Source organism: Nyctereutes procyonoides, unplaced genomic scaffold, assembly GCF_905146905.1.
Source record: "Nyctereutes procyonoides isolate TBG_1078 unplaced genomic scaffold, NYPRO_anot_genome, whole genome shotgun sequence".
In the NCBI taxonomy this organism is placed as follows: Eukaryota; Metazoa; Chordata; class Mammalia; order Carnivora; family Canidae; genus Nyctereutes; species Nyctereutes procyonoides.
Genome location: NW_026575120.1, coordinates 41,276,631 through 41,295,595, shown reverse-complemented (window position 1 = coordinate 41,295,595; position 18,965 = coordinate 41,276,631). Strand labels below are relative to the sequence as shown.

At 63.5% G+C, this 18,965-nt stretch overlaps 1 protein-coding gene across 14 annotated transcripts in view; it reads left to right on the top strand.

Moving 5' to 3' along the window:
- TNS3 (tensin 3) overlaps positions 1-16,252 on the top strand; it is a 159,743-nt gene extending 143,491 nt beyond the window's left edge. For all 14 annotated transcript variants that reach the window (XM_055334625.1, XM_055334619.1, XM_055334624.1 and 11 more), the window contains 9 exons: positions 119-205; positions 1,698-1,829; positions 4,703-4,798; positions 5,126-5,203; positions 5,871-5,948; positions 12,624-12,792; positions 13,663-13,731; positions 13,833-13,859; positions 14,543-16,252. In XM_055334625.1, coding sequence (XP_055190600.1) covers positions 119-205; positions 1,698-1,829; positions 4,703-4,798; positions 5,126-5,203; positions 5,871-5,948; positions 12,624-12,792; positions 13,663-13,731; positions 13,833-13,859; positions 14,543-14,687 — 881 coding nt within the window. In that variant the 3' untranslated portion in view covers positions 14,688-16,252. The remainder of the gene's footprint in view (positions 1-118; positions 206-1,697; positions 1,830-4,702; positions 4,799-5,125; positions 5,204-5,870; positions 5,949-12,623; positions 12,793-13,662; positions 13,732-13,832; positions 13,860-14,542) is intronic.
- The last annotated feature ends 2,713 nt before the right edge of the window (positions 16,253-18,965 follow it).

Sequence of the window (18,965 nt, the reverse complement as noted above, 5' to 3'; positions counted from 1 at the left end):
TGCTCCCCCGAGACACCGCATCCTCGCCCCGGGATGCACTTTGAGCGCCGGGCTCCGTGAGAGATGAGAGGTCGCCCTAAAGCGTCCAGAGTGAGTATTTTTACACTCTCTTTTGCAGATAACCCAGGTGATAAGCATGTGTCCGTGAACTTTGTCCAAGACACGTCCAAATTCTGGTACAAGGCGGATATCTCCCGAGAGCAAGGTACGCGGGCAGATCGCGACCTGGGGCGGGGCGTCCGAGGGTCACGGCCTCGGGAATGAAAACTTAGGGCAAGTCTCCTGTTTCTTGCCCACCCCTGTGGGAGATGCAGCCGATTGTCACCCGAGGCTGCTCCCTGTCCCCGTCGGGCCCTGAGCCGCAGGACGGAGGGCAGAGGTCCGCCCCACACCCTGGCGTCTGTGTCGGCAGACGTAGCCGTGTGCCTCACACCTGCCGTGCGGCGTCCGCCCAGGCCAGCTGGCAGACACCTGAAGTCTTGAGCGTGTCTGAGCACATAAGTCAGGGGCCGCCTCTTCCCGGAGAGCGAACAGGAGGGGGTCCCCGCGGGGTGCAGCCCCTGGGGGAGCAGCCGTCATCCTGCTGCAGGATTTGTGGGGTCAGGAGATGGGGGGGGGCAGCGTGCCTCTCGAGCAGGGAGGAGGATGGACCAGGTCCTGTCCGGAGGGTTCTTTCCTGGAGAGAAGGGGTTAAGTGGCCTGCCCCGCAGTGCTCTCTTGGAATTCTTCTAGTCAATTAAGTAGCTCATAAAAATGGTAAGAATGTGCCTCTCTCCCCCTGAGCTCAAGGAGCCTATTGTCATGTTCGCCGGGGGCGGGGAGCCCGTGGCCCAGTCCCTGAATTGGCCTTTGTGCCTGTGCTGAGCAGCTCGTGTGCCGCGCCCTCCTCGTCCCCTTCCCCTTCCCGCTCGAGATCCCCGTGATGGAGACGTGAGGCCAGCCGGATGGTCTGAGAAGGGCCTGCGTGTGCCACGTCCTGGAAAACTCTGTGGGGTCGCTGACTGCGAGGGCGCAGCCTCTGGCCCAGGATGCGGGCGGGGCAGGTGGGGCTGGGCCTGGGAGGCAGGTGCCGAGCGGCAGGTGGTCCCCGCAGGGGGGGGAGTGGGGGGGTGGACAGCAGGGATTTCCCGGTTAGCTAAGTGCCCTGGCCTCGCCCCGCCCAGCCGTGAGCCCCACATTTATGCCGTCTGCTGGGGTGAATTGGGAGGTTTATGTGAAACGTCCAGGAGCATCTGGGCCCATCCCTTCCATCTTGCCTTCGGCCCATTGGAAGCCCACACTTTAAAATATGTAAAGCGCCACAGGGGGGCGGGGGCTGCAGCAGGGATGGGGGAGCCTTGCCGGGCATCTGGGCACCCAGGCCGGTGGGCCAGGTTCCCGGGCGGTCGGCAGGGCCTCGCCTGTGCCTCACGGGTGCTGTGGGGTGAACGGGGCTCATGTGTGCCCGGCAGGTGCCAGGACTGTGCCTGAGCCTGTTGAGAGCCAAAGGTGGGGGTGTTGCGCTGCATCCTTGCAGTCAGGCCCCCCTTGAAAACTATGCGTCATCACAGGACCCCCCCTCCCACCCTTGCCCTGCACCGCAAGGGACCCCGGTCCGCTCCCTCTGACCCAGTTTGCATAAACACCTGCCTGCTGTGAGTGCGGACGGGCCGCGTGGACCACGGCAAACCCGTGCGTGTGTCTCCTTCCCTCCGCAGCCATCGCCATGCTGAAGGACAAGGAGCCTGGGTCATTCATCGTCAGGGACAGCCACTCCTTCCGAGGAGCCTACGGCCTGGCCATGAAGGTGGCCACGCCTCCCCCTTCTGTCCTGCAGCTCAACAAGAAAGGTAGGGGCCCCGGGAGCCGACGAGGTGCACTGACCCGCGTACAGCGTCTGCGGCCTGTGCTGATGCCAGTGAGACGTCGCGGCCGCTGCAAACGCCGCTCACGTTTCCTTCTGAGTATTTGTCTTTTCCCGGCGCGTTCTACTGGGCACCGTTCCCGTGCAAGCCAGAATGTTAATCATTTGTGAGTTTTATTACTTTACTGCGTCGAACAGGTGATACCTCCCCTCGTTCAGCTGCCGGAACAATGGAAACGGTCTTGGCCCAGGCAGCTGCGTCCCGGTCGGCCCTGGGAGCCTAATAAATCCCTTCTCGCCGACTCTTTCCAGTGCCCACAGATGAGGCACTTTGCCAAACCGTGGACACCCACGTTCAGATCCGCTTCCAGTGCTCAGGGCCGCAGAGATGAGCAGTGACGGTTGACGCACGTGGCTCACACGTTCGGGTTTCCAGATGCCGCCCTGCAGCACCCAGACCCGGGGATTTTTTTGGAGAAATGGTGGGCAGGGAAGGGACCAACAGTAGGACGTTGGAAGGGCCTGGGCCCAGCCCCAGGGGCCTCACGGAGCCCAGTCTGGGGTCGCTGCAGTGCCCACAGGGTCGTGGGACGGGGGATGGCGACACGCAGGAGGGGCGTGGGGGCCGCCCCCAGGCTGTCTCCCGGGCAGTGGAGCCATCGCAGACCTCCGCGTGTGGTCGTGCTTGTGACGAAACATGTGCAGAAGAGGAAGTAGATCGCTCAGTCTGAAGAGTCGGTGGGTCCGCGTGTATCAGCCACCCAAACAGGTGTCCCCAATCCTCAGGATTTGGCCGGTTCTCAGCTTTACATAAGGAAACTGATAGGTACGGTTCTGTGACCTGCTTTTTGCTCATGTTGTAAGAGTCGTTGCTTCTCCCGGTAAGGCTGCTGCACCCGCGGCTCTGTCCTCGCTGGCGGTTTTCCCGGGAGTGGAGGCAGGTGCGCCCGGGAGGCAGTGCAGGTGCGCGTATCGCAATAGCACGTATCGCAATGATGTGCGTCAGAAAAGCTTTCGGGCTTCCCGGTGCGTGTGAAAATGAGGTTTGCTCTGTACCGCGGTCCAGTGAGTGCAACAGCCTTACATCTGGAAAGACAACGCACACGCCTCGATGAAGAAACACCCCTGGTGAGAAAGCTCGCGGCCGTCCGAGCGTCCCGTGTGTCGTGATCGCGGGTCACGGGTCGCAGTAATGACTGTAATAACAGTGGGAAGACTTGAAATGCCACCAGAAATACCAAGATGGGACACAGAGACACGAAGCGAGCAAATGCTGTTGGGAGGTCGGTGCCAGGCCACTGGCGTTTGCTTGTGAAAACACCACATTGGGATGCATGAGGAGGCCCCGGGCTCCCCGCGTGGGCCCCGGGCTTGCTGGGAGCAGGGGTTCTGGATGAGCACAGACTTGGGGCCCACGATGTCCGAGAGGAAGTGGCCTCAGAGCTGCGCCTGCAGGGATGTGGGGTTTGGCGGTCGAGGGGTGCGGCCCCAGGTGCGGCCGCGGGGCTCTCTGGGAAGCCGGGGCTGGGGGTGCCGGAGCTGGGTGGTGGTGTCATCTGGAAGCATGAGGGGGACGGGGGGCTCTGCTGATCAGCTTCGTGCGCAGCCAGACCTGGAAAGGGGCACCTGAAGCCCCGTGTGAGGGGCTCCCCCGACCCTGCACGCGGGTTGTGGCAGGACAGGCGTCCGTGCAGGAGCGCTTGTGTCTGTGGACGGGGCCCAGCGTGGAGAGTGGGGCCGGGCATGTGGAGCGCGCCGGGCGGCCCTTGGCTGCATGGAACGCCAAGCCCACGTCATCCCCGCATGCACTGTCGCTTCCAGAAGGCGGGCGGTGCCGTGTGCGCCCTCCTGCCTCGGAGCACGCGTCCACCTCTGGGGCCGACCTTGACTTGGCCGTGCAGTGAGGGTATGGAGCAGCCTCGGCCCCATCGTGCCGGAGTCCTCTGGCTGAAATCGTAGCTGGCAGCCTGTCCTCGTCCAGGCCTGGGTTTGCGTTTGGGGCGTCACCATCCAGGGGACAGGTTTGGGAGGAATGAGCCCAGCAAGTCAGCATCCCACCTCCATCCGATACCAGAGCCTGAGCAGCAATGGGTGTAGCCAGGCGGCCGGCCGTCCCCCCGAGACACTGTCACCCGAGCACACGTGTGTCCCCTCCAGCGCAGGAGACGCGGATCACTGTCCTGCCACAGCTGCGGAGGCGTGGGGCTCCTTTCCCAGCTGCGTCCCCTGCTGCCTCCCATGGAGTCTGACCTCCTCCCGCCCCTGGGATGCGGCCTGTATTGTCCGTGAACACCAAGTGGGGGCCACCCACGGGCAGGGCCGGGGACCACACCCCCCTGCGGCGGGTCCTGCTGTCGGGTGACCTCGGGCTCGGAAGGCCTGCACTGTGCGGGGACTGCGGGACCCGCTGGCGCAGCACCGTCTCCTCTTTCCCTCTGTTCCTGGTTTTCGTCCCCTCCTGCCCTCAGACGGGGCGCTGTCGGGGGTCTCTGGACGCGCCTCTTCTTCAGCTGTGCGGGCTAGCGGGGGCTGCGGTGTTGCCCGTCCTCCCGTCAAGACCGGTCCCTTGCAGCTCACCCTCGGGCATCCCCCATGTCCCGATCCTTGTCATCTGTCCCGTGAAGAAGGGACGCCACCGGACGGCGCAGCCCCATGTGCAGCTGCTAACTCAGTCCTCGCACTGGGAGTTCCTGCAGGGCTGGGGGGGCCTCTCCCCAGGACCCCGTGCCTCCCCTCTGGGCACGTCACTGCGGGGCCTTCGCTCTTGTCCCCTCCCTTTAGCTGCCGAGTCGTCCTGTCCCATCTGCTGGTGTGCTCGTTTTCAAATTCTCTTTTTTTTTCTTTTAAATCTCACCACAGCAGGCGACCTGGCCAACGAACTTGTGCGGCACTTCCTGATCGAGTGTACCCCAAAGGGAGTGCGGTTGAAAGGGTGCCCCAATGAGCCCTATTTCGGTGAGTGGCTGCGAGGTCCCGGTCCGTGTTCCGGCCCACGCCGGCGTCCAGCCTTCCCCCAGCCCCCGGGAGCACCTGTGGGGCCTCGGGGGCGCCAGCACCTGGGCCGCCTCCGACTCTCGGGCTTGGTGCCTGCGGGTCTTGGCTGAGAATCACCCGCAGCGCCCCTGCTTCTCCCTTTGCTGTTGTGCCTGACTCGCGGCTCCGGGAGGCTCTGCGCGGGGTCCCGGCATGCGGGCGTCGGCTGCTGAAGACATAGCCGTGGATGCGTGGCTGAGCGGGGCCGTCCGCGGGGCCGTGCTAACCCTCTGGTTCTCCCGTTTGCAGGGAGCCTGACGGCGTTGGTGTGTCAGCATTCCATCACGCCCCTGGCTTTGCCTTGCAAGCTGCTCATCCCAGACAGAGGTACACGGTCGGGTCCTCTGCGCCGCTCGGGCTCCCCGTGGGCATGTCGGGTGCAGCGGTGTCAGGTCCACGGGGACTCACCAGGGCAGTCAGACCGGAGTCCGCGGGGCGACACTTAGCAGACAGGAGGACGCCCCGGTGTCGCGTCCTGGGCTCTGAACGGCTTCCCCGGTTGGCAAGTGCCCACGTCAGAAAGCCCCTTTGGGGCCATTTGCATTGATTTGTACGATTCTACAAAGTCAGCAAGACGTCGCTCTTTTTGAGCTTAAGTGACATTCTCTTTGCCTTTTTTAATGGCTGGTTTGAAAATAACCTATAATTCGGGGAAGAAGCACCCACCACGTGGCGATGCGATTTGGCTGTTATTTCCCAGCTTCCCACGCAGCCGTAATTTCACATAATTGTATTATATTCTATAGTGATTAATGAGCGATAGAGGTAATTGTCTCTGAGAGCCGAGAAAGGCCTGTGACTGGACCACGTCACCTCCCGCTGCCCCCTGCTCAGAACCTGGTGTCCACGGGCCGGACGCTGTCGCCTCGAGACACCCCATGACCCCTCAGACCTGCGTGGGTCACTGCCTGGGATCCCGGGCACGAGTCTGTGGTGGGAAGATCTTCTCCGGTGAGTTGGACTCATGTTGGCGTTTTCTTGCTTTCTCCCGCAGATCCGTCGGAGGAGGTAGCGGACACGTCTCCCCAGACGGCGGCCAACTCCGCCGCAGAGCTGCTGAAGCAGGGGGCAGGTCAGTGCCGGCTTCGGGATGCTTCGGGATGCCCGGTTGTGGTTGCCGGGGCCAACGGGGGGCGGTGACACAGCCTCCTTCGTCGCTGGGGCTCCGCGGTTGCTGCTTTGGAGGCCTCCCCTCTCAGGGAAGCCGGTGGGGCAGCTCGCGTGGGCGGACGGAAGCGGGACCCCCCGGGCTGGAGATCCCCCCCCCCCGTCCGAACGAGACTGAAGCCGTGCGAGAGGGTCAGGCCCTGGGTCCGTGGGAGAGGAGGCCGTGAGCCGGGAGGTGGGGGCCGGGACCTCTAGCCACGGGCGCAGAAGCGTTCAGGGCCTGACTTCGAGAGCCGATGGTTTCGCCCCCGCTGCCGGCAGTGCAGGGTGACGCGGACCCCCAGGCGGTGAGCTAGCTTGCACCCCTGTCTTTCAAGCTGATAGACTTTATACATTTTTTTGAAGATTTTATTTATTTATTCATGAGACACAGAGAGAGAGAGAGAGAGGCAGAGACCTGGGCAGTGGGAGAAGCAGGCTCCATGCTGGGAGCCTGATGCGGAACTCGATCCCGGGACCCTGGGGTCACGCCTTGAGCTGAAGGTGGTGCTAAACCGCCGAGCCCCGCCGGGCGTCCCGGACTTTAAAATCCCTTAGACCAGTTGTAGGTTGGCAGCAAAATCGAAAGGAAGGAACAGAGGTTCCGCATGCGTCCCCTGCCCGTGGGTGCACGACGCTCCCCGGCACGGCGTCCCCCCTGAGGGCGCACCCGCTGGCTGGGGTCTGTGAACCTGCCTTCACGCCGTCACGTCCCAGCCCGCCGTCTCCACTGGGGCTCGCCGTGGGGCTGTTCATTCCCGGCGACGCCGACACACTTCGCCGATCCTACAATGGCTTCGGCTGGAGTCGTCCAGTTGGTATCCCTGTCCCTTAGCGCTAGGGACTCCTTCGAGCCTCCTCATGGCTCGGCAGCTCCTTCTCAGAGCCGAAGGACCCTACCTTGCAGGGACCCCGGCGTGCACACCCTTCCTCTGCCGAAGGACCTCTGGCGGGTTATGGCTCAGCTGCTGTCACATCCGTGTGCAGAGTTCTAGCTGGACGGGGGTGCTCCCGTCCTGGGGTCCGCCCGCCGGACCTTCTGCTAGGAGTGGGTTTCGTTCTGTAAGAAACCAGCGCCGTCCTGCAAAGCAGCCGCCCCGTTTTGCAGTCCCGCCGGCGGTGGATGAGGGCTCCTGCCACTCCACGTCTGCAGCATCTCCCGTGTCAGGACGCTTCCGGATTTTGGCCGTTCTGACAGGCGGGCAGCGGCGTCCCATTGATGTTTTAATTGCACTTCCTGGATGACGTGTGACGTGGGTCATGTCTTCGTCGCCGCCGCCCGTGTACCTTCTTTGGTGAGATGTCTTACGGAACGTGGCCCGTTTTTTTAGCGAGATGGTTTTCCTCTTGCTGAATTTGAAGAGTTCTTTGTATATTTTAGAGACCGGTCCTCTATCAGATGTGTCTTTTGCAGATATTTTCTCCCAGTTTTATGGCTCATCTTCCCATTCTTTTTTTTTTTTTTTCTTTAAAGATTTATTTATGATACACACAGGGAGAGAGAGAGCGGCAGAGACACAGGCAGAGGGAGCAGCAGGCTCCCTGCGGGGAGCAGGACGCAGGACTCGATCCCAGGACCCCGGGGTGGCGCCCTGAGCCAAAGGCAGGTGCTAAACCGCTGAGCCGCCCACACGTCCCTGTCCTTGGTGCTAAACTCTAGAAATCACTTTGTCAATATCCACAAAATAACCTGCTGGGGGATTTTTATTGCAATTGTATCGAATCTCCAGATCCATTTGAGAAGCAACATCTTGACAACACTGAGGCTTCCTATCCATGAACATGGAATCTCTCTCTTCATTTATCCACTTACTTTGTATTTTTGCACCAGTTTTACAGTTTTCCTCGTAAATACGTCTAGTACATAATTTTATTAGATTCGTACCTAGGTATCTCACTTTTGGGGCTGCTAATATAAATTGAATCTTCCTTTATAAATTGCAATCTTCCTTTTTTTTTTTTTTTTTTTATTGAATCGTACTTTTAATTCCAGATTGTTGTCCCCTGCCGGTGGATAGGAAAGGGATTTCTTATTTTTTTATTTTTTTTTAGGAAAGGAATTGACTTGTGCATTAGTCTTGTTTCCTGCGCTGTGCTGTAATTACAGCCGCCCTGGTCGTGGTTGCGGCGTTCATGTCCCCAGAAGAGGGCCGTGGGCGCGGCCAGAGCCCCCGACTCTGCAGTGGTGAGGGAGCTGAGGTCCCCGTGGTGGACGCTTGCTCTCGGGAACACTGGGGAGGGGGTTTCAGAGTCTCCTCCTTTCCGCCGCTTGTGTCCGTGGTGCGCTCTTCGGCCGTGGCTCCGTGTTGGAGCTGAGTGCGCCGTGCGCCTTTTCTCTGGTTCCTTCCTCTGGACGCCGTGCATTCCTCTGCTCTCCCAGCTTTCCTCCGTGGAGCCCCCCTCATCACACCTGCTGCTCAGCTAAACTTCATCTCTCTGGTTTTCACATCGAGTAATTCCGCGTCGGACTCTTTTCAGACCGTCCTTGAGGGATACGTTCCATGTTTCTGAAACGAAGGTGACCTGGTTTGCCCCAAACAGCAGCGTCTTGGAGTGTGATGCTCCAAAATGAGGAGCACGGCTATGGCGGTCCTGGGTTCAAGTCCGTTGTAGCGATGATGATCTCTCCATCCCGCGTGGCCGCAGAGACCAAGTGAATCAGACATTGAGAACCGCCTCGAGGACGGTGATGGGGTCTCTCACGCAGGGTGTAGTTTTCCTGCTGCCGTGCGTACGTGGAGAAATGGCCTTTGCTGTGTTGGTGCCTCGCCCTTGCCCCGCACAGGCCGCAGCTGGGGGCCCCCGGGGTCTCTCCGGGGTGCAGCCCTGCTCAGCCTGGGGTCCCACTGCAGCCCACACGCCTCCGGGCTCTGCACTTGGCGTAACGTCATCTTGGGACAGGTGGCCTGTCCTGTTTCTCCTTAGACTTCATGGTTATCAGACATTTTCCCGGTAGATGTCCATTCTCCACTCGTAAATGGATCAGTGGATTCACTAATCGTAATTAGGAACCTTAATGGCTCCTATATTTATACATTAAAGCTTTTACTTCTGACACCATTTTTAGGGACACTTTAAATCTTGTTGGTAATACGTGGCAGGTACCAGTAACGCTGGATGATTTAAAAAAAAAAAAAAGATTTTATTTATTCGTGAGAGGCAGAGACACAGGCAGAGGGAGAAGCAGGCTCCCTGCGGGGAGCCTGACGCGGGACTCGATCCCAGGACCCCAGGGTCACGCCCTGAGCCAAAGGTGGAGGCTCAGTCACTGAGCCACCCAGGTGCCCCACATTTGCTTTTTTGGGGGTGAGTGTCAGTTCCCGGGACTTGAGGCGGGTCGTGGAATCTTATGTCCATGGTTGCACACGACGCCACGGAGCCCGCATCCCTTTAAAACCTGGTGTTTCTAAGACCCTTCGAGGGGGTTACATTCCCATGCAGCTGACTTCACGGGTGGCAAGGCCGGGAGTGGAATCAGGACCCAGAGACGTGGCTGGAGTGAGGACAAAGCCGCAGAGAGCTCCTGGGGCCCCCGCAGGGCTTGCAACGCGTGCCGGAAGGTGTTCAGACTGTCCCGCTGGCGATCCCCCTCAGGGAAATGTTTTTTTTTTTTTCTTTTTCTTTCTTAAAACGAATGAGTGTCCTCATTCACTTCCGGGACTCGACTTGTCCCGGGTGGAGTCCGTCAAGCTGGGGAAGCAGTGCCCCGGGGGGGTGGGGGGGGGTGGGGGGTGTTCGGTGGGAGGCCCCAGGGCCAAGCCCAACGGGCTGCTCTCAGCTCCCTGACTCCCGGTGTCTCTGGCCTCTTCCTCGGGGGCCCTGCAGCAGTGGGATGCGTCCATCCTGAGGAGGAGGACCAGACCTCTGTTGGCTCATTTCCCAGAAATGTTGGGATGTGACCTTGACCTTCCCTGCTGTGGCGTGTATTTCATTTATAAAAATAGGAGTTCTTTAGATTGAAAAAAAGGAATTCAGAGGGAGAGTGAACTGCTCAGAGGTCTGGTTCCCAGACAGCTCTGGATGCTTTTCCTAGTCTCGCATGGAGTACGAACCCCCCCCCATCCCCATCCCCCGATTTTCTGCGGCTGCGGGAAGGTCCGCCTTGCAGTTGCTCCGCTTGTGCGGCCTGTTCCCGGCCTCCTGGTTACTGCAAACACCCCTTGGGGGGCCGCCTCCTTGCTTGACGTCTTTGTCTGGATTTTGCATTGGCGTCTTAGGACCCAGGGTGCTGGAGGCTGGAGGGCTGGCTGCGGCTCGGGGGCCTGGGGCTTTGTGCCGCGAGCGCTGGGTGGCCGCCCCGTTGGGTGCCACAGGAGGCAGCCCCACCAGGAGCACGCGTCAGGTGGGAGAGCAGGTGCTGCGGCCTCAGGCGCTGTCTGTAGGAGCCAGCTTCCCGCGAGCCACCCCCTTATCCAGAGGCCGTCTGTGGGGTCACGGGGGTGCAGGGTCTGGGTAGCGGCAGCCCGTCCCGTCCCGGGGTGGGGGGTGCAGACCCAGCCCGGGCCTGCTCCGCGGGGTTTCGCTGCACTCGGATGAGAGCTCCCTTTCTTGTGTTAGGAAACGCATCACAGTAACGCTCGTGAAATCGGGATCAGAACAGCCACCCTCCCAACATCACACCCGCCGCTCCTGCTCCTACGCAGACGCGCTCTTTATCGTGGTCCCAGCACGACCGTGGCTTCTGCTTCTGCTCTCCCGTCAATCTCTGGCATTTCTTTGGTCTTGAGAAGCGATTGACATACGGTTGCCATCTGGGCCGGCGGTGCCCGGCAGGCGGCTCCCATGGTGGACATGGTGAGGTGGCCAGCACAGGAGGCTCGGCCACGTTCATCGTCGGCTGCGGATACGTGGCCACGGGGAGAAGAAAAAGACGTCTCGCTGTGCACGTGGCCTGGCCACTGGGTGTCCGTGTGGGTCTGTGGAACCATTCCCTGTTTCCCTGCCGGGTCTGTGCAGGGCGTCCCCAGCCCCACCTCTACGTTGCTCGCCTGCCGCAGGCGTAGATCTCCTTCCTGCGTGTTCTTGGGCCACCAGGTGCAGGCGCGTCTGCCGCTCCTGATAAGGATTGCCAGGTTGTCGTCCAGGAGGGCGGTCGGGGTTGACACCCCGGGCGGCCGCACCCGAAAGGACTCTGTGCCCACACGCTCTGTCCCGAGACGACACCAGAGGAGCCCTCGGGTTCAGGCAGGAGCACAGGGCACCCCAGCCCTCAGCGCCCGGGACAGGGGCGGCCAGCTGGAAGGGGCAGGTGCATCTCTGCTTCTGCCTTGAGCCTCAACCTGGGCCAGCGGCACGCAGGTGTGACCCGCGGAAGGTGCACCTGCCGTCGGGGCACGCGTGGCATTGTCAGTGGGCGTGGGCTGCGGCTGAGGACCTCGCGGTATGAGCCACAGTGCACCCCCAGGGAGACGTCTTGCTGAGCATGTCTGGTACCCGGGGGGCTCCCCGTAGGCACCACCACATGCTTGGCCCCCCGGGGGCTGCGAGGCACATGGACGGGTCTCGGGGTCTCCAGGCTGCTGCGCCCTCCTGGGCACGGGGTAGGCGCGGGTGGGCCCAGGCGCTCTGTGAGGCGTCACTGCAGCCAGATGCCAGCAAGTGCACAGCCTCGGGGGCTCGGGGACACAGAGGTGCTTGTGTTTGGGGCGGGAACGTCTCCTTCGATGGTGCCTGGTGACACTGCGCTGTGCGCTGTCCCCTGTGCCGTCCGGAGCTCTTGGTGAGAGCGAGGGAGCATGGTTCAGGGAGCTTAGTCTCCAAGGAGACTCCCTGCAGGTGGTGGGTCCAGGGCCAGAGTCCTGTAGAGGAAGTGGGGGGCCCCGGGGTGCACACTCACGGGGACCCCACCCGCCGGCTTCCAGCCGCTTCCCTCTCGGGAGGGTTTCTGGAACCTCTTTCCCTTCATTCTGGGCCTTTCCGGCTGGGCCCCTTCTGGTGGCTCCACGAGTTGGCCCGGTGGCTTTGCCCCACGAGACCCCGGCTGACACGCCCCTGGGGTGCCCCAGGATCAAGAGCCTCGTTTTCCCGACACTCGGTGCAGCCCCGGGTCCTCCTCACCGAAGCCGGAGCTTCGGAGACCCCAGAGCTTCTGGGACTCTGACGCTCACAGGGACCTGCAGGGTGGGGGTGCGGGCTGCTCTGCCCGGGGCTGGGTGGCTCCTGCGGGGAGCGGGCAGCAGGCAGCCCGTGTGTCCCAGTCACCCCGACCGCACACGTCGGGCCTGTGGGAGCTGCAGGGATCGAGGTTCAGTGGGCCTTGGGCTGTTGGCCGAACCCTGTTCCCGCTCGGCAGTTCCCTTCCTGCAGGAGGAGCAGCCCCCAGCCCCTGGCAGCAGGGCCGTGACCCCCAGCGGAGAGGCCGACTCTGCTCCGGGCCACACGGGTCGTGCATCGTCCCCGCAGCTTCCCGGGCGCCGCCCCTCCCAGGTCTCCGTGCAGGATGGTTCTGCGTGGCTCTGGCCCTCGCACTCCCCGCCTCATGCTCCGCACCCTGGGGATGCAGCTGCCGGGGGGCCGAGGTCCCTCCCTCTCCACACCTCGGGGATTGGGGGGCCGAGGGCTCTGCCTCCACCTAACACACCGCTCCCCGTGTGCCGCGCAGCCTGCAACGTGTGGTACCTGAACTCCGTGGAGATGGAGTCCCTCACGGGCCACCAAGCCGTCCAGAAGGCGCTGAGCCTCACCCTGGTGCAGGAGCCGCCGCCCATGTGCACCGTCGTGCACTTCAAGGTGTCGGCACAGGGCATCACCCTGACGGATAACCAGAGGAAGTGAGTGTGCCGGGCGCTGGGCTGTGGGCGGGGCTTCCGGGCACGCCGGGCTCAGGCCTGCCAACACGGGTGTGCCCAGAGGTGGTCCTGGATGTGTCAGTCGGGGCCTCCCGGGAGCCGCGCCTGAACCGTGGACAGTGGGCACGGAGGTTTTCTTACGAGTCAGTAAGGCCGTAAAAAAAAAAAGATTTGGACCTTTGAGTACCACATGCACATGTGTATAAGTTTTTGTTTTTGCATTTTTAAAGATTTTATTCATTTATCCATGAGAGACAGAGAGAGCGGCAGAGACCCAGGCAGAGGGAGAAGCAGGGGCAGCAGAGACGGAGGCCTGGGTGCTCCTGCCCCGGTGCAGCCCCCGACCTCAGGGTCAGATGCATTTTTGATGCATGGAGTTTTTATTTAATTCATCACCAAAACAGCCCGGGGTGGTTCATGCGAGAGCCAGACCACCACCGACCTGGAGGCGGGCGCAGGGCGAGTTCCCAGCGCTCCCCCCAGCACGGCCCGCCTGCCCCGGCACCTGCGCCACGTGCCCCCGGACGTGCTCGGCCGTCCTTGGACCAAGGGCAGGGAGGCTGGGCTCCCGGGCTCCCGTCCCGCGCCGGCCAGGGCTGCTGGGCCTGGTCCCGACCCCACGTGGCTGGCAGGTGCACGGCATGACCGCCCGTCTCCGCCGCGGGGCGGCTCCTCCCGCAGCCCCGTGCCCAGCACCCGCCCGTCCGCCCGGCCGTGCCCACAGCTCCGCCCGCAGGCGCCTAGTAGTCGAGTCAGCTTCTGCCCGGACCCCATCCCGGGGGTGCCCAGCCCGAGCGTCCCCGTCACCCGCGTGCCCCCTAACAGGGGCATGTCCTCCCCGTGTCCCGGCAGGCTCTTCTTTCGGAGACACTACCCCGTGAGCAGCGTCATCTTCTGCGCGCTGGATCCGCAGGACAGGAAGTAAGCGAGCGTGTGTGTCGGCAGCGTCTGTGCGCCCTTTGCCTGTGAACGTGCAGACTCACGTAACTCTTCCTTTTTTTTCTCTTTTTCCCACCTGCAAGGTGGATCACAGACGGCCCCTGCTCAAGGTAAGGCTCCTGGACGCCAGCACCCCCCATCTCCGCCCAAAGTGGGTTTCCTCGCAGATTTCCGAAGCGGGCGGCGTGTAAGGGAATGAGGGCGTCGCGCGGGCGGGTGCGGGCCGTGCCGTGAGCACGAATGAAGGTGCCTCCCGTGGGGGGGGCCGGCCGGGCTCCCCTCCTGCTGGCTCGTCCCCGGAGGCCCAGTCCTTCGGCTTGGCGGGGAGCGTGGAGAGGATCACACGGCCGGGGCAGGTGCGCACCGCAGGCACGTCGAGCTCGGGGCGGTGGGAGGGCTTCCCGTGCATACATACGCGTGGGGGACCCGGTGCTGGTGTTTCCCAGACGCTGGGGGAGCCCCGACAGCCAGCCCTGGCTCCCCGGCTGTGCTCCCGGAACCTTCCGGAGCCGGGTGCGCTCCCTCGCTTGCCCGTAGTCTGAGACTGAGGTGCCTTGGGCGCGCGAGGGCATCCAGCCCCCACGTGGCCCTGCCTGGCCGTCCCTGGTGGGAGCACAGTCCCCACACCAGAGGGGAGGCGGGCGGCTCGGGGGGACCTGCCCCGGGCAGCGGTGGACCGGGCGGGGGGCGGCCACGCACCTGCTCTCCCCGCGGGGGCAGCACACGGGCCCGCAGCTCGCCGGGCCTCGCGGGACTCGCCGCTGCGCTGACCTGCCCACCTTTCCCTTTGCAGAGTCTTCGGGTTTGTGGCCCGGAAGCAGGGCAGCGCCACGGACAACGTGTGCCACTTATTTGCGGAGCACGACCCGGAGCAGCCCGCCAGCGCCATTGTCAACTTCGTGTCGAAGGTCATGATCGGCTCCCCTAAGAAGGTCTGAGCCCCCCCGCCGCCCGCCCCAGCTGGAGATGCGACAGGGACCCGGGCGCCCGCCGGGCGGCGCTGGCGAGCCTGACGCCCCAGCCCCAGGACGGGAAGCCGGCTCCTCTCCGGCTTTACAGACACGAGGTCATGCGGGCCGTGTGCTGTCCTTCCCTCAACGACTGCTCACCGACACCTCCCTGGGGCGGACGCTGCGCTCCGGGCCTCCGGGCCTTGCAGGGAGCCCCTTGCATGCCGACGGCGGCGGTGGGAGCCGCTGCACAGTGGCCCTGGGCAACGGACAGGGCCCCGTCCTCCCGCCTCCCCGGGGCAGGCCTGTTTTCCCCGCGGCAACGCTAGGGGCCCCGGGGGGGGGGACGTGATGGCTGCGAGGACCAGGAAGGCCCCCGGTCGCTGGGGGGCCCCGTACAGCCCCAGAGCCGCGGCCCCCGGAGGCCAGTGGACGCTCCCCCTCCCTTCCCCGGGGGCAGAGTCGGCCCCGTGAGCAGTTGGCCCCGCCTCCCCAGCCCGCTGCGCGGTGGAGGAAGGGAGGCCCGTCGCGAGGCTCCGTCCCCCGGGCTGGGAGCCGAGTCCCGAGCGCTCTTCCTGCCGAGGACCCCGTGCGGCCCGGGGAGGCCTCCTGAGCGGCCCCAGCCCGTGGGCGGCCCCCGCCCGACCTCGCAGAAGCAAGCGGGGTGGCCGTGCCGGCGTCCCGCTCCCCGATGCCCCAGATGCAAGTGCCTCACTTCTGTGCCAAATGTTTGCCTTGGTCTTCGCGGACCTTCTCCCTCCCGGGGGCCGGGTCCTCAGCAGGGGCGGCCGGCGCCTGGGGATTCCGGGACCCGAGGTGCATCCCCAAGGGGCACCCCCTCCTGAGACGCCTTGTGCGCAGCTCGGCCCACCTGCCCGGTCCCTCGGCCTTCAGGTGATGGAAGAGGCGGCTCGCTTAGAAACCAGAGCGAGGGGAGTGTGGGCTTCCCGGCTGCTCCGTGTCCAGAACATTCCAGAAGCTGCCCTCCCTTGCCTTGTAAGCAGACTGGCCCGCTGTGGCCTCTGCCCCCCGCGGTCAGGGCATCAGGGAGTGGGCTCCGCCTCCACCGCCGGGGAAGCCCAATCCCCGATTCCCGACGAGCCGGTACGACAGGTGTCTCCCCGTGCTACACGTGCGTGACACAGAGCGAGAGGAGGCCGCCAGCGGGGCTTGGGACCGCGGTGAGCCCCACCCCCACGTGGGTGTGGGGACGCTTTGCCCCGGGCAGGGGCCCCGGTCCCAGGGAGGCCGCGAGACCTGCTCACCGCGGGGTCGTGCCCCGGGTCCTGCCTGCCCGCCCGGCGGCCCGGAGCCGTGCTCCTCCAGTGTTAGCGCGCAGCCTTGGGAAGTCACCGCGTCGGGGGCCCCGGGTCTCGGCGTGCAGGACCTCACGTCTCCGCAGCCGCCTTAGTAGTGCGCGTTTTTACTTTTCTTACGTTGTAAAGAATATACCCAGTATGTAAATGAATGTTCTATAAGCCCTTTGTATAGTCATTTTCTCTGCTTTTCAGATATCGTCTCTATTCAAAGTATAATAAAATAATAAACGTGGTAAATTCTCCGTGGCACAGGCATTTGTTGTGTTGGGTGGAAGTGCATCTGTGTGCACGTGTGTCTGCGTGTGTGCTGCACCTGTGTCCCTGCGTGTGCGCCTGCCGTGTGACCGTGTGAGCCGCCCCTGTGTGACTCCGTGTGCACCTGCCCGTGTCCCTGCACCTTGTGGCTACATGTGCACCTGCCCCTGCGTGACTACCTGTGTGCTGCACCTGTGTCACTGTGTGCACCTGCACCTGTGTGACTACCTGTGACCCTGCACCTTGTGTCAATGTGTGCACCTGCACCTGTGTGACCCTGTGTGCTGCCCCTGCGTGACTACGTGTGTCCCTGCACCTTCTAGCTGCGTGTGTGCTGCACCTGTGTCCCTGTGTGTGTGCCTGCCCATGTGACCGTGTGAGCTGCACCTGTGTGACTCCATGTGCACCTTCCTGCATGACTACGTGTGCACCTGCACCTTGTGGCTGTGAGTGTGCTGCACTTGTGTCCCTGTGTGTGCACCTGCTCCTGTGTGACCGTGTGAGCTGCACCTGTGTGACTCCGTGTGCACCTGCCCATGTGACTACATATGTCCCTGCACCTTGTGGCTACATGTGCAGCTGCCCCTGAGTGTCTACCTGTGTGCTGCACCTGTGTCACTGTGTGCACCTGCACCTGTGTGTGTGAGCCTGCCCGTATGTGACCGTGTGAGCCCGCCCCTGTGTGACCACGTGTGTGCATACGTGTGCACGTGTCTGCCTTCGTGTGCGGCCGGGACTGCAGCGTGTGCTGTTGCTTGTAGCTGCTGATTGCTTTGTTGCTCCCCCCCTGGCGGGGCCCCTCCGGGTCCTTCTGAGTCGGGCCGAACCTGAATATGAAGTTCCGTGGCTGCACCTTGAGCACAGCACCTGGCGCCCAGGGCGGGCTTCCCAGCCAGGTGGGGCTGCATCAGGCTGGCTTCTTGCCATTGTGGGTCTGGGCTCCCTCTCTCTGTGTACCTCCTTCCTGAACCAGGTAACAGGGACACGGGACCCAGGGGCCTCCCGCGCTTGGGAGAATCTTGTCGGATGGAAGGTCGACCCTTGAGCGGGGCCAGGGAGGGAGTCCGGGCCGCCGGGCATGGATGCCGTGGCCAGTGCATGGGCTCTCCGAGGGCACAGTGGATTTGTCACAGTGGCCTGGACTCCGCCCGGAGGATTCTGGGGACCCAGCCCCCGCCAGGCCGCACCTGGGTGGGAGCTGGCCGTGTGCAGGTGACCTCCCTGCTCGTCACTCAGAGGCTACCGCTGATGGTCGTACTGGCAATGGGCACCCGGGGCCCGTCTCCTGGGGATCCTGGGTCTGTTGATAGTGGGCGGCCGTGTCCGACCCCTGGGGCCATGGGCCTATTGGAGAAGGGTACCTGGGTCCTGCCCACTGGGGACCCGTGGATCTGTTGGGGGGACCTTGGATCTCCTGGCGATAAGTGCTGGGATCTCGCCCACTGGTGACCCAGATCTATCGGAGATGGGCTCCCGGGTCCACCTCCTTGGGCTCTGAATCTACCAGTGACAGGCCCTGTGCCTGCCCAGTGGCTTCGTGTTTCCTCTAGAGGTGCCTGTGGCTGCCAGGACTGGGAGATGGACCCCAGGGCCTGGGGTCACGCTTCACACGGCTGACTCCAATCTCAACTGGAGTTGCCAGTGGACTTGGGGCCCCCAGCGTGTGCCTGGGACACGGGCTTGGCCACACCTGGGCACATTCGGGCGGCAGGGCTGTCGAGTTGGTAACAAGAGAAAGATCCAAGAATCCATGGCCGTAAAGTTCCTGCGGGATCAGAGCACAGAGCTTGGCAGAGGGAGGAGAACCCAAATACATGAGCAGACCACGTGCCGTCGAGTGGCCCGGGCCGGGGCCGCAGGGGTGGGGGCGTGGACCCCCAAAGCCTTTACCTGTGGGAGGGTACCAGTAAAGGGCAGGTGCCACGAGAGCCGAGCTGGCCCATGAGGCGTCTCTGTCCCCATGGATTTGAGACCCCGGGGGCGGGGGGACCCCAGCAGAAGGCCTGCCCCCCACCCCAGGAAGCACACGGCGTCTCCCACCACCTGGGGACCGACCCCGGAGAGGCCCGGCCAGGGAAGCCTCTGCTGAGCCACGGCCCCCCACCCTCTACCCCTGCGACACCTGTGCCCCCCGGGCCGCGGCGTCGGGACCACGGGGGCCTCTGCACCAGGTCCACTGCACGGGCCAAATTCTCGTGGCCACGCGGCGATGCCTGAACCCGGCTTGGCCGCCCCTGGCCCGGGAGGCGGGGAAGAGCCAGGGAGCTGCCCACTGGTCCACGCGGAGCTGCAGGTGGGGACCCCGCCCGGCGACAGATGCGGAGCAGAAATGTTCAGCAGCTTGGCCATGGTCGGGACACAGGCCGTGCCCTTTGCACCCAGGGTGCACGCGCAGGGGGACCCTGGCGGCTGGCTCCGGAGGCCTCGCCTCGCAGACCCACGTGGTCTGGCTGTGTCCGTCTCAGCAGGAGTAGGAGTGGACGCGGCCAAGCTGCTGAGCCCTGAAGGGAGAGCGCGTGCCCTCTGTCCTCCTCCTGCCCCCTGCCCGCCTGGCGAGGCCCGCCTTGCGCTCCCAGTGTAGGCGGGAAGGGAAACCAAGAGGTAAAACAAAGTTGTCGTCCTCTAAGCGGTGATGGAACCGCCCTCCGTGACCGCGGCGACGGCGGAGTGCAGGAGAGGTACTAAAACCCGC